The 25,830-nt window shown below is 41.7% G+C and overlaps 1 protein-coding gene across 1 annotated transcript in view; it reads left to right on the top strand.

Moving 5' to 3' along the window:
- ALG5 (ALG5 dolichyl-phosphate beta-glucosyltransferase) overlaps positions 1 to 25,830 on the top strand; it is a 53,251-nt gene that overhangs the window by 3,079 nt on the left and 24,342 nt on the right. The window contains exons 2-8 of the mRNA XM_033947992.1: positions 4,428 to 4,596; positions 7,610 to 7,656; positions 12,741 to 12,809; positions 13,238 to 13,330; positions 14,251 to 14,364; positions 16,526 to 16,585; positions 24,219 to 24,370. Coding sequence (XP_033803883.1) covers positions 4,428 to 4,596; positions 7,610 to 7,656; positions 12,741 to 12,809; positions 13,238 to 13,330; positions 14,251 to 14,364; positions 16,526 to 16,585; positions 24,219 to 24,370 — 704 coding nt within the window. The remainder of the gene's footprint in view (positions 1 to 4,427; positions 4,597 to 7,609; positions 7,657 to 12,740; positions 12,810 to 13,237; positions 13,331 to 14,250; positions 14,365 to 16,525; positions 16,586 to 24,218; positions 24,371 to 25,830) is intronic.

The following is a 25,830-nucleotide window of genomic DNA, read 5'->3' as shown; positions in this document are numbered from 1 at the left end:
TGCATTTGTCCTAGGCATCCAAATTTGGGCAACTTATATAGAATCTGAGGGATATTGGGTATCTGTCTTAGTATGGGTGTTCTAATACGAAAGGCTGAGCATTCCAAGTCTAAGGTAGCAAGCATCATTTGCATCAAAAGATACTGCTAGAGTAAGAGGTCATCAATTGAAATCTGAATGGAAGCAATTGCAATCGTATCTTTCGTGAATATAAGTGCCTGCTTTTTTTTGTTTGTTTCTTTGTTTAGGAGGAATAATAAGGTATTGATTTGCTAAAATATTGAGAATTGGAGAAAATCTGTGATAAATCCCTAGGTGTGATGTATTTTTTTTTCATGGCACTATCTTTTATTCTCACTAACTTCTGAATCTGCTTGTAACTTGCTTTGAGCTTGGATTTAGAAAGGTGAGTGATTAAATCTAAAACAAGATCTACATAAATCTGACCATTAAGAGAGCAGTGCTTGAGGCAACTGACACTAATCACTTATGAGGTTAGTTACAATAGTAGCCCTGTTAGACGATCAGGATTCCCAGGTTCTAATAATCCAGCAGCAATGACTACAGGATCAACCATTGCTGTATAATTGGTTTGTCCATATGGTTTTATTAGAGGAGCAGGGTTTGCTTAAGGAGTTATGGTGCTCCCCCCTAAGATAAATGCTGTCCTGGTGTTTTTGCTCCTTGTGTCCTACTTTTTAACAATTGGTGGGAATGTCCCAGGTGATAATCATCTCTCATTTTCCATAATAGGGGGTCAAGATCCCAATGCTTTTCTAGTACAATGATTTTGTAATGTTTACAAAGCTTCCAATAAATGAGAGATGCCACCTTGTAGCGCCTTTCTCTCTAGAAATTTGAGCAATGAAATGAGTAACTGTTTACCAGCTATTTCTTACAGAACCTACTGATTTCTGCATCAAATTTTTCTGTGCTTGCTGTGAGCCATCCTGTCTGTAATCCACTATCTTGGGCTGCAACTATCAGTCTCTCTTGCTTTAGGGGCAAGTTCTCTTTAGTTTGTAACAACCCTTGCTGCTAAACCAGGGCATGAGGAGTATGACTCTACTCATGGGTTTATTGCTAATGCTCTTGTATTGTACCAAAGAGAACTTCACTCTAGAGTTCATATTACATGAGCTCTTTCCTATTCCAGTTTCAGTAGCCTCTGTTTTGAAGTTAAATTCCTATTGAACACATGACAGACTATAAGGGCCGACTGGGAGAGAGCATCAGGTAACGGTGCAGGATGAGAGTGTGTAGATATGTAAGGGGGAAGGATAAGAAGCTTCTGAGTGAGATGTGGCATGTGTACTATAACACCACTCCCACATATGTGCACATTGCTCTAGAATAAAGAAGTTGAAAAATTCATAGTTCCCAAATTTAAGCTGAGACACTCTCACATTTTCTGAAATACTGAGTGGTATAGCAGCCTCTGCAGTTTAGTCAGTACAGAGATGGGAAGAGACTATATATGACATCGAAAAGCTGTGGAAGCACCGAAAACACCATGTAGGGCCCATATTCCTGTGGCCTACATGCTATTGCCTCTTAATTTCTCACACTGGTACTTATCCAGTATCTTGGAAGGAAAGAGGTGTATGTAGTTATTTATTTTAAAAATTTATATACCGTTTAAGCATAAATGGTTTACATGTCTTTACATACATACATAATACAATAAAACAATAAAATCAAACAAACATGACAAATAATCCTCAAAAAATCATATGAGATACCCAGCAAAAGGACAATCATGAAAATCAATTTCTAAAAAAATGCATTGTTTAATGCGTTTTAAGCAATTTTCTGAAGTTACCTTTGTCGTAACATTTTCGTAACTGACTGACAAGAGAATTCCACAATTTGACCCCCACACAGCAAAAAATCATTTTACTGGTCTCGGCGTATTTTGGATTAGCATTTGTTTTTAATAGAGCTGAATTCTCAGAATGTAGAGACCTAGATGATAGATAGTTTGACATCTTACTCTTAAACAGTTCTGGTATGGTCCCGTACAAGAATTGATGGCAGATCATTATTGCTTTGTATTGAGATCTGAAAACAACAGGCAGCCAGTGTAGTTGTTGAAGACAGGGTGAGATGTGATCGTATTTAGATATACCCATTATCAATCTTACTGCTGCATTCTGCACAACTTGCAATGCCCTGTATTTTGTCTTTGTTATTCCAAGATACAGGACATTGCAATAATCAAGGTCTTGACAATACCATTGCCTGAACAACTGTGTGGAAATCATAAGGAGACAACATGTGTATCAATGCATGTGCTCAGAAAGGAGCTTCTGTATGTTTAAAAATCACTGTTTGTGTCTTATTGCTACAAAGTGCATGTGTTGGTCTGGGCTTAAACAGGCAGTGACATTCTAGAGTGTACAGCTGTAACTCTTTACTTTTTTGTGTGTGCCGTATGTCTTGTGTATGAATCGTGACATTTTGATGACCCTACAATTGCCTCCACTTTTATAAACACTTTTGTAGTAGATCTGGTCTCCAGAAGTGAATATGGTACTCAAGGAGGGTCTTATTAGAGACCCAGGATGCTATATATCAGGGGTGTTAAAGTCCCTCCTCGAGGGCCACAATCCAGTCGGGTTTTCAGGATTTCCCCCAATGAATATGCATGAGATCTATTTGCATGCACTGCTTTTGTGGTATGGTAACAGATCTCATGCATATTCATTGGGGGAATCCTGAAAACCTGACTGGATTTCAGCCCTCAAGGAGGGACTTTGACACCCCTGCTGTATATGGTGTTCAGATTTGGGCGCAGTCCAGAGATGAGCTTGCAACTTAATTAGCTAACAAACCATTAATAACAATAATCGGCCACTAACAACCAGTTATTGATGTTGGCACCAATTAGGATTTGCGCATTCATCTGGCTGTGTGGTATTCTTGACACCCAAATCCCATAAAGCAAAACTCAGAAGGGGCATGGCCATGGGAAGTACATGGGCATGTCAGGGCATTCCAATAAGTTGTGAGTTGTCACAGAATAATGGGTCAGCATTCCTAGCTTGGGCACCACCTGTTACACCAGGTTTCAGCAGGTGTAAGTCTGCTGCCCAAAGTTAGAGCACAAGAATTGGTGCAAAGCAGTTTTATAAAAGACAACTGCATTTAGCGCCAGTCTTTTTGGGTGCTATTTATAGAATCTGGCCCATAGAGGGGTAATTTTACTTCCCTAATTGCTACTGATGCATCTTCTTGTTGGTTGTTTGGAAGTAATTGGAGATGCATCTTATTGTCTCTCTCTTATTAAAAAAAAAAACTGCTAGTTCTTCCCCTCATAAATGGTATCTGGCATTCCCAAGTGCATAGTTTTGCTTTTTATTTATTTTTTAAAAATGAAAACATAATTGCCAATCCACCAATATTCTTCAAGTTTTTAAAATTCCCCTTTCATTGTATATCCCCCCCTTGGCATGTTGCAATTTTTCATATGTTTACAAATGGGCACATTTTGTGCTGACCTTTTTGAAGCGAGGACCATCTGTGATGCCCTTTCCTGGTTACTTTCCCTTCACTAGAGTTCCTACAGTCTCTATTATCGTTCTTTGATTCCTGTCCCTTAACCTAATTCTTGCTAAATTTACTTCCATTCTGACAGCCTCATTTGCTCACCAGCCTTCTTCTATATTAAGCAAAGGTCTTTCTAATGTAGCGTTCTAGTAGCCTTACTATTCAGAGAAATTAGTCTTTTTGTAGGTTGTAATTAACCTTTAAAAATGGCCAGCCAATAGTAAATAGTAACATAGTAGATAAAGACCTGCATAGTCCATCCAGTCGGCCCAGTATATGCATACTTAGTCTTTAGCTGTCTTTGCCGTTTCAGGATACTGACCATAGAAGTCTGGCTGGCAATGGAGTTGCTGTTGAAGCCTGCTGCAGCCCAACCAGATCAATATAGGCAGTGGCCTGCCTGGATTTCAGTATATCTCCCTAAACTACTCGAGTCAGATCATCAAAGAAATTTAATCCAGTTTCTGGCTAGTTCTCATGTTTTCAAAAGATTTTGCTGACCTGAGCATGGGAATAACATGCTGCCATTACTAATAGGATTTTCTTTTGAAGTAAAACGCCATTGCTTATTCATACAGTTGTTGTGGTTTATTGTCCAGCCATACGATGGTTCCGCCTGCCTAGACCACAGGCTTTAGATACAGATAGTTCATATAGTGCTGGTCTGATGGGCAGCTTCTTACTAGTGATATACATGGATCTTGGTGAGGGCTACTGACCACATGCTGTGCTTGGAGTGCTGTTAATGCAGGAAGCTTAAAAGGAGGGAGAACCTAGCACTTGTCACCAGATACAGAGTGGGGGGGGGGGGGAACCTGAGCTGGACCAGAGAGCATGAGTGTGGATAATCAACTGCTGTCTATTTTTTTTCACAACAGGTTTTCATCAGTGCACATGTAACTGCCACCAAAATACCAGATTGTTATCAGTATGAGGAATTGTTCTTCCTGAACACAGTGGGCAAAAAGGAAGCTTTTCCTAATATACACAGTCCACCAGTCAAGCATCTGTCAGTGGTCGTGCCTTCATACAATGAAGAAAAAAGATGTAAGCAACATTGTTTTGCATTTGTTGCGTAAATATTTCCTCAGCTGTCTTTAAATATGCATGCCTCACATAACCAGATAATGTAAAGACTTGGGATAAGCGAAGCGCTTAATAGTCCAATAAAGAGATGTAAGTTTCGAGACACGATTTAGAGTTGGTAGGGTGGAAAAAAAACATTGGTGAGTCACTCCACACAGTGGGTTCACGTACACAAAAATATTTGAAATTAGGAGCTAGAACAGAAAAAAAAAGATATAAGGGCAGAGAGAATTTAAAAGATAGAAATGAAGTTGGAAGAGGAAGCAGGAAGCACTGCCTAGAACAGAAGGAAGACAGTTTTGAACTAGATCATAGATGGATAGGACTCTTGTCCTTGCATGTCTTTCTTGCAGTGGGTTCAGATGAGTAGACATAATGTAGATTTATTTGGACAGAACATGGCACAGAAAAGAACATGGTACTGTAGTATTTGGGTTATGAAGCAATTACTTCTCCTGAGATCAAAAGACTTAAGTCGAGAAACAGGCAATGATATGAGGGACGTTCAATAATTTATCTAGCTCAATAGGAAAGAAGAATTCTAAAAAAAAAAAAATAAATATTTTCAATTTTGTCCCCTGCTAGCTCCATACATTTCATCCACTTTTCCTGCAATTACTTTTAACTCCTTTGAAAAGAACTCTTGTTTTACATTCAAACCAGGATGTTGTAGCTTCCTTGACATCTTCATCACTTGAAAACCACTGTACATAGAGAGATTTTTTCAAAACTCGGAACAGGAAATCATCGGAGGGAGCCAGGTCAGGACTATAGGGTGGATGGTTCAGCTGCTGAAACCCACATTCTCGGATGACAGCCTGTGATTTTCACGACACTTGCACCAGCGCATTGTCGTAAAGAAGCAGCATGCCTTCTGTGAGTTTTCCTCATTTTTTCTCCTTGATTGACTCCCACAAAGCGATCATTGTGTTGGTATAACTCTTCCTAGTTATGGTTGTCTTGTGTGGCATGAACTCCAGAAGCAAAAGTCCTTCATCATCCCTGAAGACAGCTGCCAAGACTTTGCCTGCAGATTTTTCTGTCGTTGAACTTTTTTTTTTTGGGGGGGGGGATGACTTGTGCTTCCACTGCATTGACTCAGGATTGTTGTGATAAACCCAAGTCTCATCTTCAGTCACCAAACAATGAAAAGAATTCAATTGGTCTTCATGGAGCATCTCCAAGTTCTCCTGACGCATTGACATAATGTCAGTATTCTTGAAATCCATCTTGCACTAACCTTAGGCATGCACAACTTTTCATGAATTATTTTCTAATCTGTTTTTGCCAAGATGGCCATTTCTTCAGCTATTTGGGAAACCTTAATTCATCTGTCTGACAAAATTAAATCCTCAACTTTCTTGCACATTTCTGTGGAAGTTGTTTCCACAGGCTGTCCAGTGTGAGGGTCTTCTTCAATGAACTCTCTACCCCACTTAAACTGCTAGCTCCAAAATTTTACATTGTAGAAAGATGGGGAAGACTCACCACAAACTACAGTCATGCATTCATGGATCTCCTTTGGCTTTTCCTTTCTTTTGTGAGAAATTTTATTGCTGAACGGTGCTCCAAATCTAGCAGTTTCTTACTTGATTCACACAAGGACTCTCCTGACATCCTGTCTCTTGGAATGTTAAGACTCGCACTGAGCTGTAACTGTGCATGAGTAACCTTGAGACATGTTACAACATGCACAGATTTGTTTCAACACGTTTGCTACTTTCTTTTATACTTAGATAAATTATTGAACGCCCCTCGTAGATAGGGCAGAAGGTAAATCTATGAGCATAGAATCGAGCTGAGGTAAACAAAGCTGCCTTCCTGGGAAGGATCTGTAAACTTGAATTGTTTTAGATGAGGGAAGCTGAGTCAGTACAACTTGATACTGTAATGCAAGGGGTGGTATCAAGAATTCTAAGAAATCATGATGGCCATAATTAAAAGGTAAAGTGAGGAGTTATGGAAGGGGAAGAAGGTAAGATAGTGATAGAGGGCAAACCAGTGGAGACAGGAGCGACTGGGGATCTTCTATCTAGAAGGGACCACTAGATCATCATTTAATGGTAGGCCCAAGAAGGGTGGAGGGCTGTGGTCAGGATTGTTGGTCTAGTGGGACTCGCTCTCTCATGTGGTTGTGGAGAGGAAGCAGGCAGAGAGTGGTTGAGGGGAGGAGTGGCCTAGTAGTTAAAGTTGCTACCTCAGCACCCTAAGGTTCGGGTTCGATCCTTGCACTGCTTCTTGTGACCCTGGGCAAGTCACTTAACCCTCCATTGCCCCAGGTACATTAGTTAGATTGTGAGTACCTGATTTAAAAAAAATTGTACACGGCCTTGAACTTCTTCAAGATAAGGTGTTATATTAAATGCACATTTTGCTGAAAATGCACTGTCATTTTCAACTGAAACCAAAGAATTACCAAACGTGGATTTCAAGCCAGGTTCAGTGCTAAGCAAAAACTGAAATTTATTTGTCCTCTACTTAGTAAAATGAGAAGAACAGAGCCTTCAGATATATCAAAAAAGTAGAAGATAGTCATGTGCACGGAAGGAAAAATGCCAGAAGTGTGCTTTTACCTATTTGAAGTATAGTGTTCAAATAGTAAGAGCACAAGTGGGTGAAATGTAGGGGGGAACAGCAATATTAGTAGCTATTCCAACTTTTGAATTTGCTTTACTGGTCAGATACGTGACCATTCAGTCACGTATCTGACCAGTATCTGGTAGGTGCATTGTAGTACTATTTATGTGGAAAGGTGTTGTGTAGAGCTTAATCAGATATTCATGTGTCACAGAGCAGCACATTTGTACTGAGTGCTATGTGAATATCACTGAATCTTAACATGACATAGTTAAATCCTGATCATAAGATGCACACTGCACTTGCTTCTCCAGCTACAGCATCAGGATGTGAAAATCTTTTTTTTTGTGCTTAAAAACCCAAATACCAGAAATGACTTGCTCCCTGTTGCTTTCAGTACCCTCTATGCTGGATGAAGCTTTGAAATATTTAGAAAACAGACAGGTAAGATGTAGCTTTTTTTTTTTTTTTTTTAAATCTCTGTAAACAAACTGCCTCTAATTGGGACAATCTCTAATAACTTCTTCTGTTTTGTGCAATATTTAACACTCGGTTAATAGTCCAGTCACTTTGCATCATCTGAAAACTTCTGAACTTTGAAGACAGCCTCGCAAGCAGACTTACTTGAAGAACTTTCAGAAAATGTGTGAGTGCTGCACCGTGCATGCGCGAGTACCTTCCTGCCGAACGTAGGTTGTGTGCCTCCTTAGCGTCTCCTCAGTTCAGATAGCTAGCTAGCTAAGAAGTCAACCAGGGGAGATGGGTGGGTTGTGAGAATATCTGCCTGCTGTCCCTGGATAACACCTGTTACGGTAAGTAACTGTGCTTTATAAGAAGTGGTAGTGTTGGACTAAAATATGAAATGCATTGTGGATTTAGGATGGTGGTTATGCTTAAAGTATTCTAAAACATTGTGAAAAACTTTGACTTTTTGTTAAAACTGAAGGCTGATTACTAATAGTTAATATATATATCCTTTATGCTCATAATATAGCATGGAAACACTAGGCTATAGGAAGGAGAGTGGGTTTGGTAAAGGCAGAAGAAATGCTGGAGGAGAAAGAGGGAGCAATGTTGGACCCAGAGGGGTGTGAGAGAGAGAGGAGAATTGTTGGATCCAGCCTTGACTTATACATTGGTAACAACATTTTTGGCTATCTTTAGTCCTAAAACTGCCTTCAACTTAAAAAACAAGTGTATATAGTATATCACAAAGGGGAATATTAAGCCATTGGTCCATGAGCTTCAGCTGAGTCAAAGTGTATTATCCTGTCACAATGACCTCAAATATTTAAAGTTTAATCTACTTTAGAATGATTGAAGTTAAAAAAAACCCCAAAAACCCAACACCTTTGTTTTGAACTGGCCGTATCACACTCTGACCTCATAGACCCTACTGAGATGCCATGGCAGCAGTTACAGAAAAGAAAGGAGAATTAGAGTATATAACACTAAAGATGCTTATTTTATATCATGGAATTTGGATGTCTTGCATGAACTTCCAAATTTTTAGAAAAAGCCAAGATGTGAACATCTAAAACTGAACGTGCATTTGGCATGGGGTTATGGTCTGGGTGAATTTAAAAAGCAACAACAGAAAAATCCAACTGAAGCTGCAGTAAAAAAATCACTAAAACGGAAAAACCAACAGAGACTGCAGGCAATGTACAAGATGCAGGCAGGATTTATTGTACCAAATTAAAATTCAGTAATATAAAAACCTTTTTTACCAACCAAGGGACCCGACACGGTCCGTGTTTCGGACAGTACACCTTCGTCAGGGGTCCATGGTAAATAAGGTATAAGATATACCACAAAGAATAAGGGTAACAACAAATGCCTGTGTGTTCAATTCGCTAAGGGTCACTGCCAGAAGTGAAGCACCTCAAAAAACACACAAACACAGGCATTTGTTGTTACCCTTATTCTTTGCGGTATATCTTATACCTTATTTACCATGGACCCCTGACGAAGGTGTACTGTCCGAAACACAGACCGTGTCGGGTCCCTTGGTTGGTAAAAAGGTTTTTATATTACTGAATTTTAATTTGGTACAATAAATCCTGCCTGCATCTTGTACATTGCCTGCAGTCTCTGTTGGTTTTTCCGTCTGGATGAATTTAAGACATAAGTGAAGGATAAACATTTAACCTCACATACTGAAATCTGATGATTTAGCTTGGTGGTGTTCGCTAATTTTTAAGTGAGGGCCATTTTGGGTCCAAAAGGACTGAAGGAGAGCTGATAGATATCTTTCTACATGGGGCCATGACACCAATGACATTCATTCCTACTAGAACACCTGTCCTTGGTCACATATGTAGAATACAGATAAACCATATACAAATACAGGACCACAAACTTAAAGTCCTAATATATGCAACTGAAACCTATGATGCCAGGCTCTACAAGCAGAACACCACTAGAGAAATAGAGAAAAATGTATTTCTTCCTGAACAGTGGAAAATATGTACAGCAGATGTAAATTCTCATAACTGACAAATTTCAATCACGGAATTGAAAATAAAATCATTTTCCTACCTTTGTTTTCTGGCGATTTATTTTTCTAATCATCATTTCCCAGGCTCTGGCTGCACTTTCTTCTGTCTGTGCTCTTAACTGTTTCCAGGACTTTCTTATTCATTTGCTGCTTTTCTCTCCTTCACTTTCTGCCCTACATCCATCTTTAATAAACTCTCCACAGTGTATACCTTAAGTAAGTCATTCAAAGACCTCGGCGGTACCGCTGTGTAGAAGGAGTTAACACACAGACAGATGGCACCCAGATCATAATCGGTCTTTATTTTTAATATTTAAATATACTTTATGATTTCTTCTATTCTTAAACTTTCTTCAATAAATTATTTATTTAATGTTAATACTCATCTTTAGTATCAACACGGCTAGCCTAGTCACACTTAAGGTATACACTGTGAAGAGAATATTGCATTCGACAAGGTTCCACATCAACGACTACTTCAGAAAATTGCAACCCATGGAATCGAGGGTGAAATACGTGGAATAAAAACTGGCTGGCAGATAGGAAACAGAGAGTGGGGGTAAACTGATAATATTCGGACTGGAAGAGTGTCACCAGTAGGGTACCATTTTTCTGGTTCCTTCTCAATCTGTCTACTTTTCCATGTCTTCCCCTCCTCTCCATCCATGTGCACCATCTCCTCCCTCTCTGCCTTTCCCTTGTCCTTCTCATCTTTCTTCCCCCAGAGATGTGGCATCATCTTCCCCTTTCCCTCCCCCCCAATCAGGATCCAGCATTTTTTTGTTTCCAACGCTGCCGTCCTACATTCTTCAGGCTATGAGCAGTGTGCATGTTGCTAGTGAAGAACCATTGTCATCACCCAATTCAGTTTCCATTATGAAATAATTGATAACATAAATTAGTATGAATCTAAACAAGAAAGAATTATTGTAAATAGAGTAGACTTTGAGATGAAAAGGAATCATCTCAATAATATTATATACCTAGTTCAAATGGTAATATAGCAATATGCTAAACTCATGCACTGCTCATTAAATTAAAAAATGGCAATATGCTAAACCTGTGCACTGCTTGCTAAATTTATAGAATTTATGTCAGCTGTTGTGTCAAACATATATAACAAATACAGTCATGTGAAAACACCCCATGAAATATTCAGTTTTTTCTCTTTTGGGGGGAAAAATGGGGGGTCTCAACTTATATTCGGATCAACTTATATTTGAGTATATACAGTAAATAAAGAGGATGACATCAATATTTGAACATATCTTAAGAAAGAATGGTTGACTCAAATATGTCGGGTGGCTTAATATTCAAGTGCCCTGCCCTGCCTAGATCTGCACCCAGTGCCCCCCTCCCTCCCTATCAGGCTCTGCACCCATCCCTCTCCCTGCCAGGCACTGCACTAAGCCCCCTTCTCTCTCAGGCTCTGCACCCAGTACTCCCTCTCTTATCAGGCTCTGTACACAGCCCCCTTCCCTCCCTCTTCTGTCAGGCTCTACACCCAGCCCCCTCTCCCTGCCAGGCACTACACACAGACTCCTCCCTCCCAGGTTCTCCACCCTGTCCCCTCCTTCCTGCCCTGTTTATCGTACCTTTTCTGCCGCTGGAATCCCTGGTGGTCCAGAGGTGTAGTGGGCAGGAGCGAGCTTTCCGCGCTTCTGCCCACTTCTAATCCAGTCGGTCGCTGCCTGCCACAAGTTCCAGCCTTCAACCGCTGAGCTGTACTGAGAAGTAGCATGCTTTGGCGTTGCTGGTCGGCGCTAAGCAACTTCCTGAATAGCTCCCGCGAATTCTTCCCAGCGGGAAATTTTGTGGCTTTCTGAATGAGTTGTCGCTGCACCTTTGGAATAATTTTGGCAGGCCGGACACTCCTGGAAAAATTCACCACAGTTCCATGTCTTCATTGTTTGGAGATAATGGTTGCTGTATTTTGGTGGATTCTCAGAACTTTAGAAATGACTTTGTAACCCTGAATATATTTCAACAGTTTTTTTTTTTTCCTCATCTCCTCTGTAATTTCATTTGTTCATAAAGCAGGTTTTTTCCCCCCTCATCTCCTCTGTAATTTCATTTGTTCATGGCATAAAGTTAATCTTTTGTAAACCGCATAGAACTTCACGGTACTGCGGTATATAAGCTGTTATTATTATTATTACTTCACACTCATGGCAAGTTTAGATTCAATAGAGCTGGCTATTGTCAAGCCTGCCTATGTTCAATCAGCTGAATCTAATTATCAACTACATTTGGTCCATTGGTTGATTAAAGGGACGTTACTATTTTTCATATGAGTAATATGGTTTATGCCAGCAATTGAAACAAAGTAGCTGTGCATAAGAGGATGTCTGAGGCTTTTTCTTCCAGTTTATTTGATTGCCCTTAAGTGTATAAGGATTCCACTTTTCTTTTGTTTTTGATCTGATGAGTTAATTGTAAATATTTATTTTTTATATATTATGTTTGTTTTTAGTTTGTTGCTTTTTTAATTATTGTATGGTTTTTCTATTGTAATTCACACAGAATTGTTGAAGGTTTCTGAGTAATAAATTAAATAAATAATGAACTGATTTTTGAGTAGTGTCTTTTCCATTAAGAGGTTATTCCTTTAATAAACTCAGCTTCTAAATTATTACTTCATTTATGTGTTTTCTTAGGTGTCCTTGGTCTAATATTACATTTTATTTGAAGATCAGAAACCAATGTGATTATCAAAACAATAACAGGGGAAATTGTTGGTGGAGAGAGGGTGAATTATTTCATATCGTGGGAGAGTTTTCTGAAAGAACGTGCCACTCACCCTCAGTATGCCACTGTATACATTCAAACTATTTTTGAGGATTAAGCCCACTATCTGCCAACATGAGCAAGTTAGCCACTGTTTTATGAAGTATCCTAGTTCATTAAATTACCACTAGCCTTCAAGGTCATAGTTTTGATTTTTCCTCTGCATTTCCTAGTTGTTCAAGGGTCTCACTTAGCTAGACCAAAGCAAGTGAGCCTTACTATTGTAATTTCTTCCACACAGATGCATGATCCTTCATTCACATATGAGGTTATTGTGGTGGATGATGGCAGCAAAGATCAAACCTCACAGGTGAGAAAAGGACTTAATTTCTTGTTTACCTATACAAATGAAGATGGTATACATTATTGCAGTTCTGTAACCGTGCAGTGTGAGACAGGGTAAATTTCCCAGAACGGCAGCTGCTTCCTAAGCTCCAGACTCTTCCAGTGCACTTATGTAATTACTCATATATTGAAATGCAACACACAAACACCCTCTTCTGTTTATACTGCACTAGCAGTTTTTAGCGCAGAGAGCCACACTGTTCCCGACTCTCATAGGAATTCAGTAAGCGTCGGGAGCAGCACGGGCCATTCAGCGTGGCTCCCCGCATTAAAAACTGCTAGCACAGTTTCTTAGAAGAAGGGGGAAAGTCTTGGCAACATGGCTCTTTATGTTGCTGTAAAAAAATGTAGGATTTGTAGGCTGAGGCTTCTTGAATTGTCATTTCTAAACAGGTGGCACTAAAATACACCCAGCAGTTTGGAAGTGAGAAAGTGCGAGTGTTGACTCTGGCGAAGAATCGTGGTAAGGGAGGAGCCATCAGAATGGTAATATGAAGTTGTTGTTTTTTTCTTTTAAGAACTTTATCTCTCATCCATCCCCACCTTCCCTCCTCCCTTCTCTTCCCCTCCCCAGATATTAATAATGCTTACAGTGCTTTGTTTGAATTCTGTTGCTCATGTCAGTGAAGGTACATGGTTCCTATCCTGAGCACAGTTTGCACTGATACACAGCCTGCCTGCTGTTCCCATCTTAAACCTTTCTTTAAAGTAACCAGTTATACAATGGTTTTATGAAACAGCCATCAATCCATTAAGAGAGATACTCATCAGTTTCCTGCTTGAACTGCATTAATCATTGATCTGTGTACAGATACCTTGTCATTGTGATTGTAGGACTGATACGAGTTTTGTACAGCTGTCAGGTTTATTACCCCTGATGCAGGCATTAGCAGAAACGCAGTCCATGTCAGGTCCTCCAATAAAATCTCATTCCTCCTGAAGCTTGGCTCCACCTTATTGTTCATCTGTGGCCCTCTACCCTACTATTACTTTAAGTTGTAAGTAGGCCATAAATTTAGGCCTCTGGGTTTTAAAGGCAGTGAACATTATAGCTGGATACACAAAAAGTAATAATTATTATGAAATGCTTCAGTAATTCAGTGTGCTGAAGAATGATGACCATTTCAGGCTCCTGACACAGGTGTCTTTGGTTGAGCATTGTCTTAACTTTTTGTGTTGTATGTCTCTGGATATGTTTCCTATAGGTTTTATTTTTTTATAGTTTATACTGTCTGCAACTTTATAGCTTTGGTTTTCATGTTAAATTTTTCTGTTTTATTCAAGTTTATTTGTCTTTAATTTTTGTTAATAACAAAAGCTTTGAGAATTCCATAGCCAGAGTTCAACAATCTTTTCTTTCAGTATAATTGGAAATCTTTGCATTTCATCGACATTCTGGCTTGCAGGGTGTACTTCGATCTCGAGGGAAATTCATCCTGATGGCTGACGCAGACGGAGCTACCAAGTTTATAGATTTAGAAAAAGTGGAAAACGGGCTCAGAAATCTCCAACCTTGGCCAGTGAGTTTGAATTTTTATTGGAATAGTGCACGTTTATCCAGGAGACACTACTCTTTTGTAAACATTATTAGAACACATGCTTAAAATAAGTCAGTGCACTCAAGAATGTGGACAGAACATAACACCCCGGATGGTATAAATAACATGAAGAAAGACCTGGCAAAGCTTGAAGAATGGTCTGAAATTTGGCAGCTAAAATGTAATGCTAAGAAATGCAAGGTCATGCATTTGGCCTGCAAAAACCCGAGGGAATGGTACAGATTAGGGAGTGAAGAGCTTATGTGCACGACAGAAGAGCGGGACTTGGGTGTGATTGTATGGGATGAACTTAAGGTAGCCAAACAGGTTAAAAAGGTGACAGCGAAAGCTAGAAGGATGCTAGGGTGCATAGGGAGAGGTATGGCCAGTAGGAAAAAGGAAGTATGTTGCCCTTGTATAAGACACTGGTGAGACCTCATTTAGAATATTGTGTACAATTCTGGAGGTTGCACCTTCAGGAAGATATAAAAAGGATGGAGTCGGACTACTAAAATGGTGTATGGTCTTTGTCATAAGATGTATGGGGACAGACTTAAAGATCTCAATTTGTATACTTTGGAGGAAAGGTAGGAGAGGGAAGATATGATATAGACATGCGTAAATGTGCATGAGTCGAGTCTTTCATTTGAAAGGAAGCTCTAAAATGAGAGATCATAGGATGAAGTTAAGAGGTGATATGATCAGGAGTAATCTAAGGAAATACTTTTTCTACAGAAAGGGTGGTAGATGCATGCATCTGTTTCCCAGAAGAGGTGGTAGAGACAGAGACTGTGTCTAAATTCAAGAAAGCGTGAGATAGGCATATGTGATCTCTTAGAGAGATGAAGAGATAATGATTACTGCAGATGGGCAGACAGGATGGGGATCTGGAGATAACTGCCCTATGAAACTTTCTTTCAAATAAAAATGTTGTATTCTTGCTGCTGTTACCTTGCTCCCTAATAAAACTCTGAATAAACATTGTGGGCTAGACATTTTTTTTTAATCTCAAACTGTGAAGTCTACTGGGGAGAGGGGGATCCTCTATGTGCAGCTATGAGGCGGTACTGAAAAGTTCTCAGCCCAACCAACTTCCTAAATTCTGAGCATTATTTTGCCACTGTAGCTAAAAAACAATGTTATTTTATTTTGAAAAGTGCCAATTTACAGAATTGCAATGCTATATTTTGAGATTATTTCAGATCAGTGATTGAACCATGTCACTGAAAAGTGTGGAATTTTCAAGTGTGGAATTCCAAGCCGTCATAACGTTCCTATTTCTGCAGAAGGAAATCCATGAATGGAAGCATGCTAACCACCTCATTGTTCATTTTTGGTGGCATTCTCTTTGTTTAATCTATAGATATGAGGCCACTAGAGCTGAAAACAAAGGTAGATAATGACAAATTTCTCTCCAGATGGTCCACTCTATGGGTTTACTTAGAAAAAGGTGTTTAAAACTGATGTATTTCTAATGAGTTTCTAGTTGGGTTGGGTGAGGTTTTGCTGACCTGCATTGTAAATATATAGTCTGATTGTTTTAGGGGATTTTGTATTTATTTATTTATTGTATTTATATATCACTTATAGCCTAAGTGGTTTACATTCAGGTACTCAAATATTTTCCCTATCTGCACCAGTGGGCTCACACTCTATCTAATATACTTGGGGGTATTATGTGACTTGCCCAGGGTCACAAGGAGCAGTGTGTTAAAATTTCAATAAAACATTAAGAATTTTTTTTTTTTTAAATAGCCATACTGGTCAGACCAATGGTCCACCTAGCCCAATATTCCAACTTCATGGTGGCCAATCGCGGCAAAACCCCAAATAGTAGCAACATTTCATGCTTCTGATCCAGGGCAAGGAGTGGTGTCCGTTTCTTGTATATTTTAGAAAAGGCAGATGCTGTTATGTACAAACGCTCTCTGTCTTTGTACACACCTTACTGGCAAAATATGTGCCTGCATTTATCATGTGTACTTTTATGCTAATCAGCCTTTTATAAGAGGCCATTTGCATATGAAAATAACTTTACAAAATTATCTCTCAAATATCCAAAATGGTCAGCTTACATTATCACATTTGTGTAATTCTAAAACTTAATTTGGTGGCTAATTTGTGCTTTTGTGGTTTTTTTCAGGAAAATATGGCCATATCTTGTGGGTCTCGGGCTCATCTGGAACAGGACTCAATAGCTCAGGTAATTAATTTTATTCGGATGTGCATTTAAACAGAAATGTTGGCTGTTCATTCCTTTTTGAAGATTTTAGAAAGTAAATTTTAAAAAAATATATTTTTGCCCCTTTTTAAATAAGGGCTCTGCTGCAATCATTGGGCTAGAGTTGGAGGGGGAGAAGGGATAGGATAACTGAATTACTGTGGAAACATGTCATTAAGAAATATAAAAAGCACTTAAACTACTGCAAGCAAAGATTATTATGCACTACCAATAGGTAAACCTAAATTTGACTCTTAAAAATGATTTCAAATAGATACACAATGCAAAACAGAAGAAATAAGTTCTTCAGCACAGTTTCTTTTACTGAGGACTATTTTAAGAGTAAGGATAAGGCAAAATCCTCAATCATCTCATAAGATCAACACTAATACAGACTCTTATGATCCCAGTTCTTGGGTTATGGGAGGATTTCCTTCCAGTACAGGTGAAAAGACATACAGAAAAAGAACAGAGCGATATGTCATACAGTAACAGGAAAGCACAATATATGAGTGAAAGCCTGATGAGCAAAACTGATGAATTTACGGGTCACATTCATTGGCAATGTATATATAGGTAACAGCAGGCCATGAGTAGTAGGAACATGGAAGAGCTAAGGGAATGTATAACAACAGTAGGAGAAAACATCAGCATCGTAAGAGGAATACCAAAGTACACAAGGTAGTGATACATGGATGGAATCTGTAAATCCTTTCTAAACTAGATGACCTTCAAGCTCAGTGTGTGGATTTTTCCGCTTTTCTCCTTCACTTGTATTTTGGCACTGGTAAGACAGGATAATTGAATTTCTGTGGCAAAAGGTCTGTTGCTGGGCAGTTTTTCCTTTTAACTTCATTGATTTATATTTGTGTGATTGGCTGTTGTGGTCCTTTCCAGCAGTTTGTCCGCAGAAACAGTCTTTTCAGTGTTGCTATGTTCTTTAGCAATTCTTGCTGGTTGCCATTGGCCTCAGGAGCTGTCTTCCCTCTGCCATGGTCCTGCCCCTCCTCTGAGTCAGAGGCAGAGGGAAGACAGCTCCTGAGGCCAATGGCAACTTGCAAGGATTGCTAAAGTACCAGCGATCCTCTCTGCAGGCTGCTCCCTGCAGGAATTAGGTCAAAGGATGTGGGAGGGCAGGGAGGTACCGTATTTTCACGCAAATAACGCGCACCCGTATAAAACGCGCACACGGATATAGCGCGCAGAAATCACGATGATATGTACAAAAACTTTGGTATACCGCGCTCACGGGTATACCGCGCATGCTGCCCGACGCTCCTTTCGCCCGCCCTGACTTTCCGTGCGCTGTCCCGACTCTCCGTTCACCCCCCCTGACTTCCGTGCACTGTCCCCCCTTGAAGGTCTGTCCCCATCCTGAAAGCCTGATGCCCCCCCCCGACGTCCGATACATCCCTCCCCCCGAAGGACCGCTGACTCCCCAACAATATCGGGCCAGGAGGGAGCCCAAATCCTCCTGGCCACGGCGACCCCCTAACCCCACCCCGCACTACATTACGGGCAGGAGGGATCCCAGGCCCTCCTGCCCTCGACGCAACCCCCCCTCCCCCCCAACGACCGCCCCCCCCAAGAACCTCCGACCGCCCCACCAGCCGACCCGCGACCCCCCCACCCCCCTTCCCCGTACCTTTGGTAGTTGGGCCAGAAGGGAGCCCAAACCCTCCTGGCCACGGCGACCCCCTAACCCCACCCCGCACTACATTACGGGCAGGAGGGATCCCAGGCCCTCCTGCCCTCGACGCAACCCCCCCCCCCCCCCAACGACCGCCCCCCCCCAAGAACCTCCGACCGCCCCCCCAGCCGATCCGCGACCCCCCTGGCGACCCCCACGACCCCCCCACCCCCCTTCCCCGTACCTTTGGTAGTTGGCCGGACAGACGGGAGCCAAACCCGCCTGTCCGGCAGGCAGCCAACGAAGGAATGAGGCCGGATTGGCCCATCCATCCTAAAGCTCCACCTACTGGTGGGGCCTAAGGCGCGTGGGCCAATCAGAATAGGCCCTGGAGCCTTAGGTCCCACCTGGGGGCGCGGCCTGAGGCACATGGGCCCAACCCGACCATGTGCCTCAGGCCGCGCCCCCAGGTGGGACCTAAGGCTCCAGGGCCTATTCTGATTGGCCCACGCGCCTTAGGCCCCACCAGTAGGCGGAGCTTTAGGATGGATGGGCCAATCCGGCCTCATTCCTTCGTTGGCTGCCTGCCGGACAGGCGGGTTTGGCTCCCGTCTGTCCGGCCAACTACCAAAGGTACGGGGAAGGGGGGTGGGGGGGTCGTGGGGGTCGCCAGGGGGATCGCGGGTCGGCTGGGGGGCGGTCGGAGGTTCTTGGGGGGGGCGGTCGTTGGGGGGGAGGGGGGTTTGCGTCGAGGGCAGGAGGGCCTGGGATCCCTCCTGCCCGTAATGTAGTGCGGGGTGGGGTTAGGGGATCGCCGTGGCCAGGAGGGTTTGGGCTCCCTTCTGGCCCAACTACCAAAGGTACGGGGAAGGGGGGTGGGGGGGTCGTGGGGATCGCCAGGGGGGTCGCGGGTCGGCTGGGGGGGCGGTCGGGGGTTGTTGGGGGGGGGGGCGGTCGTTGGAGGGAGGGGGGTTTGCGTCGAGGGCAGGAGGGCCTGGGATCCCTCCTGCCCGTAATGTAGTGCGGGGTGGGGTTAGGGGGTCGCCGTGGCCAGGAGGGTTTGGGCTCCCTTCTGGCCCAACTACCAAAGGTACGGGGAAGGGGGGTAGGGGGGGTCGTGGGGATCGCCAGGGGGGTCGCGGGTCGGCTGGGGGGCGGTCGGAGGTTCTTGGGGGGGGCGGTCGTTGGAGGGAGGGGGGTTTGCGTCGAGGGCAGGAGGGCCTGGGATCCCTCCTGCCCGTAATGTAGTGCGGGGTGGGGTTAGGGGGTCGCCGTGGCCAGGAGGGTTTGGGCTCCCTTCTGGCCCGATATTGTCGGGAAGTCGGCGGTCCTTCGGGGTGGGGGTGCGAGTGGTCCTGCCGGGGGGGGGATGTATTGGACGTTGGGGAGTTGGCTGGGCAAGAGGGCTTGGGCTCCCTCTTGCTCCGATCGTGGATGCGGGTGCGGGTGGGAGCGCGTGCGAGCGGTCGTTCGGGGTGGGGGTGCGAGCGGTCCTGCTGGGGGGGTGAATCGGGCGTCGGGCGGGGTGGGAACTATGTTTTAAAACTTTTGTATACTGCGCTCACGCATATAACGCGCGAGGGGTATGCGCGGTAGGTAAAAACGCGTATAACGCGCGCGTTATATGCGTGAAAATACGGTATATTTGTCTATTTTTGTATGGTTGTTACTGAAGTGACATTGCATAAAGTCATCTGCCTTGAACTCTTTGATAAAACACCGAGAATATAAATGATAATTAACATTTTCTCTGCGTACAGTGTGCTTTGTGTTTTTTTAAATTTTATTGTTGGTAGATCATTTTGACTTGGTCATTTTCAAAGTAGCTCGCAAGCCCAAAAAGTGTGGGCACCCCTGATCTAGATCATAAATCTGTGATTCTCACAAATAGTATCATTTTTAAATCCTGCAGTACTTTTCATAGAAGATTTTATTTTTCTTCCACATTTTTTGTGAACTTTATTCTGTATTTTGGGTCCTGCAGTCCTGTTGCTGAAGCTTTTAGTACAGTCAGAACCAGAGCATTTTCATCTTCAACAATTTACTTTAGTCCAGTTATTGTAGTGAGTATTCTGGACCAGGGGTGCTGTGCTAGTGTGATCCTATAATCATGGGTCCTACCTCCAGCCACTAGGTGTCGCCATTGCTCTTTAGTACATCTTTCAATACTCCATAGTATCCTTCAGTAGACTTTAGGGATTGGTTCCTAAAATATTAGACTGGAACATGAAACAGATGTAACAGTCTTTTTTTTTATGCTTAAATCTTTTATTGATTTTTCAATTTAAATTCCAAGTATTACACTTGTACAGAAAGCAATAATAGAATAGATATCAATTACACAGTAAATATAACTCATAAATTAACAAATTTTACTATTTATGCTCAAGTCCTCAACTTAGGATCCAAGAATCAAAGAAAATTGGCGAAAAATGGAAGAAATTAATAATAATACATAAGAAACTGAAAGCTATAGCACTGAAATGAGGTCATCAATAATCAAATTATAGGGCTCAAAGGTTGTTTGCATTCAGACGAGACATTGCCACAAAGTTTGTCAATTGGGATGGTTCAAAAAACACATATTTGAGAGTACGGTAACACACAATACATTTACACGGATGTCTCAAATAAAAAGTCGCCCCCAAAGATAAAACCCCAGGTTTCAAAAGAAGAAATTCACGGCGGCGCCTTTGCATCTCCCGTGCCAAGTCTGGAAACATTTGTATTTTGTGACCAAGAAAACTTTTCTGTCTATTTTTAAAGTAAAGTTTTAACAACCATGTTTTATCAATTGGCAAAGCTAAGGTAATAATCATAGTGGCTGATGATGTTAAGTCCTTCTCAGATGTCTCTAAGATTTGTGAAATATTTAAGGGTTCTCGGTCTGAAGATTTTACTTTTTGTTGTTGGTTTTGTTCAATGTCAGGCAAATAATAAACCCGTGAGAATGGTGGTAATGATTCTTCAGGTATCTCCAAAGTTTCCACTAGATATCTCTTAAGCATATCTTTGGGTGTTACCAGATCAAGTCTTGGAAAATTAATTAACCTTAAATTGTTACTACGTGAATTGTTCTCAAGCATTTCAATCTTCTTCCTTAGGTTAATATTATCTTTAACTAGAGTCTCTTGCAATTGTTTCGATATTATAATTTCCTTTTCTATTTTCTGAATGGATGAGTTAGAGATGTTCATTTCTTTTCTTAAGTCCTTCAATTCTTTATTATGTTCCTTAATTTTCCCTTCGATTTGTTGAAAAGTAGGAGTTATATTTTTAACAAAACCAGCCATTAAGTCCCAAATGGAATCTAAAGTCACTTCAGCAGGTTTAATCAATACAATTGGAGTTTGTGTGAATGTGAAGTGCTCACCGTTCTGAAGATTTCCTTCGGGGCTTGTCTTCTGTCCTTCCCCCTCATATTGAGATGTTACTGCCCCAGATATCTCCATGGGGACCCTTGCAGTGTGAGTCCCAGCCTCCAAGCTCTCCTGAAGATCCTTCCTTGCCTCTGGAGAGGAGAAAACCTCAGAATCCGGGGTTTCCCCACCCCTGGGAGAGCTGGTAATCTGAGGCTGCGGGGGCGGTGTCCTAACATCGGGGCTTAGAGTAGTGTCGGGCCCAGGAGTGTCCACCGCGGGTTCGCCTCCCTGTGTCCTCAGCAGGCCGCCATCCGATGTTGCAGTGACCTCCTGCATACGCCGCAGAAGATCTTGGATATTACTAAGACCGGGGGCTCCAGGACGCCGCGAGGCAGAAGCGGCACTCCGGCCCCGTCTCTTAGGCATCGCGGTAAGCAAAGTACCGCTAGAATTATTCAAATCCGACACTGTTCTGGGACGAGCAACTCAGCGCGTCCTGCTCTCAGTCGCCATCTTAGATCCGACCCTCTCAAAGTTTTCCCACAGATGTAACAGTCTTATCGTCCTTCCTAATATATTATTGTAACTTCCTTTCAAATTTTTAGTTATACCACTCAGTATAGAAATAGACAACATATTGAAAAACAGTATATCAATAAATAATGAAACTTGAAATACCCACAATCCTGGTCCTTCTGGAGAGTAGAGGACCTGAGTCAGAAATCGAAAACGTGTCCCTTACAAGCTCTTGTCTCCAAGCCATCTTGGGGACAGTGACGTAGGGAGGGTGAGCGGCACCTAGATCAGTGGCATCCCTCCCTGCCGCGCGTCCCTTCCCCGTATCTTTTTAACTTTAGTGCAAGCAGCCACAAACTTGCTGCCTGCATCGGCTTCGGCGCTCTCTCTGACGTCACTTCCTAGGCGCAGGTCCCAGAAGTGACATCAGAGTGCCAGAGTCGATGAAGGCAGCAAGTTCAAGGCTGCTCGCGCCAAAGTTAAAAAGGGAAGAGGGAAAGGAAGAGGCACACGCATGGCAGGGGGAAGAGTGGGGAGGGGTGGAGAGGAGGAGGGGTGCCAGCGCCCCGAAGAAGACTGCGCCTGGGGCAGACTGCACCCTCCCCCATTACTATGCCACTGCCTGAGGAGAAGAGGCAGTATTTTCAAGTTGTGCATGCTGCAGTGGCAGGGAGAAGACCACAGGCAGAATAAAGCTTATGACAACACAGTAGGAACCTGAATGAATTAAGTAGTTCTTATGCTGACATTTTTCTTTGTTAAAATATTTTAAAAAGATAAAATATTGTAGGTTACTTTTTTAATTATAGTTTTGATAAACAATTAGAAAATGATGATAACTGAATACTGATAGGCCCATCCAGTCTACTCGTGTCTTCCTTACTTCTCTATAACTTTGACCCTATTTTACTGGTGCGTTAACCAAGTAGCATGTGCTAATCGCTAACGCCTGCATGTTAGTCTATAGATGCGTTAGCGTTTAGCAAGCGCTAATTCGATTAGCGTACCTTAGTAAAAAGAGGGTGCTTGCATGGCTGCACATAAAAATTCCGTTATTTAAACCAACATTAGTTGCTCTCACTATACCATTCACCCAGCTTCTCAACCCTCTTTCTACTGCTGCCCTCTATATCTTAAAAACATTAAAATAAATAAAATAAATATTCAAGTTGTGCTACAGCTTTAGCCTCCACCAGCTCTGCTGTTTGGCTATTGTGGTACTTGCAGCAGGAGCAGAGATCCTGAACTAATGGGTAGTTATCAAAAACTGCTAGTTTCCTTGCAGAAAGCTGCCAATCATCTTCTTGCACGGCTCCACCTCTCCTCCCAGAGGGCTTTGCTGTAGCCCCTCAGTTTTCACTTCTGCAAACAAGTTGAGAAGTTGTCTTCTGATTTGCTCTGATTTATTTTTATTTTTCGGGTACTTTCTTCCCAAATTGTGAGGCTTTTGTGCTGCAGAGGTTCCCAGTGTTCCTGAGACAGCTCTGACTGAAAGAAGACTCAGACTCTGGAAGGAGAGGTGCAGCCATGCAGGAAAATGATTGGCAGCTTCTGCAAGGAGACTTGCGATTTCGGGGTGACTATCCATTAGTTCAGGATCTCTACTCCCATTTATAGGAAAGAAGATTATCGATTTAAGAACCTAATCTTTCATTCCTATTTCTCCCTCCATGTCTTATCACCATACTCTGCAATAATTTGAGCTATCACCAAATTGTGAAACATCTAAGCTACACATAGTAACATAGTAGATGAAGGCAGATAAAGACCCGAATGGTCCATCTAGTGTGCCCAATCTGATTCAATCTAAAAATGGTTTACCTCAGCCTTCTTAGAAGTCTGATGTAGCCATATCATTGATGTTGGATATTTTCCATAGAAACCAAGCTAGTCTTGATTAGATCACCTCATTATACTTGAGTAGGGATTTTGTAGCCCATTTTTAGATAACTCGAGAACAGTTTCTCTTTAATGTAACTTAAGTCTTCAGGTCTGTGTGAGTGGCCTCAGAGCAATAGCATGAGGCTTGGTGTCCTATGGGAGAAAGGAGTAAATTGTGTTTTGACTTTTTATATATTTGAAAGCTACTGTTTGGTTTTGTTCACAGCGTTCGTTCTTCAGGACATTCCTTATGTTTGGGTTCCACTTTCTGGTGTGGTTTCTCTGTGTTAAAGGTATCCGGGACACACAGTGTGGATTCAAGCTCTTCACCCGAGAGGCTGCTTTGTGCACATTTTCATCGCTTCATATTGACCGCTGGTGAGTTGACCTGTTTTTTTTTTTTGGGGGGGGGTGTCTCTCGATCTCTCTATCTCGATCTCTCTCTCTCTATCTCGAATGGGAGAGCACCCGAAAATAAAGACAGCCAAGCTAATCTGAATAGGGAGTAGTACAGTATTTGGGATAAATCCTTAGCTAGTATAGTGAAGATGGGAGCAACTAGGCAGATTGGATGGACCATCTGGTCTTTGCTTGCATCAGTTTACATCACTGTGCTAATATAATTCTGTGTGTAATACATTAATGATGGAGACAAACTTTAGCTGAATTTTTTTACATTTTGTTAAACCCTTGATAGTCTACTTACCAAATTACTGATTTATTTATTTTTTTTCAGTGTGTAATGCTCTGTACAATCTTCTTACTTCCTTCACCCTATACCTGTAGAGTGACTAATGTCATTCCATGCCCTTCCCTACACTGACCCACTGCCTTGGCTCTGAGTGCTGGTGGCCTTAACCGTTTCACTTCAGAGGTTTCATCAGGGGAGTACTATCGAATTAATCTCCAATGTGTGCTGCAAACAAAAAGTATAGTCACCACTATTATAGAAAATGAGGAGCTCTTGAAAATATTATATTCATGAGCAATGATCACAAGTTGTTCTTAACATTAAAAATCATTTATATCTTGCTAAATGATTGCTGGAAACACACTAACAAAAAAATGGCATTAATATTTAACAAAGACACAGATAAGCAGCAGCCTATCCGAGAGTGTAACGTAACAACCTAACTGACCAATTACAATCAACCTGAATAGCCAAAATTAATCACAGGAATGCTTTCCATTCAACTGAATTATCAGTGACTAAGCGTGAATTAAGATTGAAAAGTCCACCTTTGTTCCATTTGAAGCAGTACTTTAGCTCTATCTCCATCATGTCTGTTCTTTACTACCAAATCAGTAATAAAACATTGTAACTGATCAAAAAAAGTGGTGCTTCTAATGTTTTCCTCTTTAAGACTTGACTGATATTCGTTTAGATGAATCTTGAAACATATAATAGTCTTTCCCATGTAGATCATTTTGCAGGGACAAAAAATAGCATAAACAGCTTTCTGACTGTTGCAATTCCTGAAATGTTTGAGATAATGTCTTAGCATCATAAAAATTAGTGAAAGAGGAAGTCTGCAATGTAATGGCACACAGCTAACACAATTTCCGCATTTAAAATGACCCTCTAAACCCAGCAATTTTATTGAAAGTAATTTTGAAGGACTTAAAATTTCTTTCAAATTTTTCCTGTGCAAAAATATGTTGTCCAGAATGAAGAGTCTTTAAACATTTCATGCGTCTTGACTATCCTCCAATGTTTTCTAATAATACTGTTTAGAATTGGACTTGCATTGATATACTTGGTTACTACTTATCACATACTGTATATACTCGAATATAAGTTGATCCGAATATAAGTCGAGACCCCCATTTCACCCCCC

The sequence above is a fragment of the Geotrypetes seraphini genome, chromosome 6, assembly GCF_902459505.1.
Source record: "Geotrypetes seraphini chromosome 6, aGeoSer1.1, whole genome shotgun sequence".
Taxonomy (NCBI): domain Eukaryota; kingdom Metazoa; phylum Chordata; class Amphibia; order Gymnophiona; family Dermophiidae; genus Geotrypetes; species Geotrypetes seraphini.
Note: the sequence above shows the minus strand (reverse complement) of the source record. Positions and strands in the feature narration are given on the sequence as shown.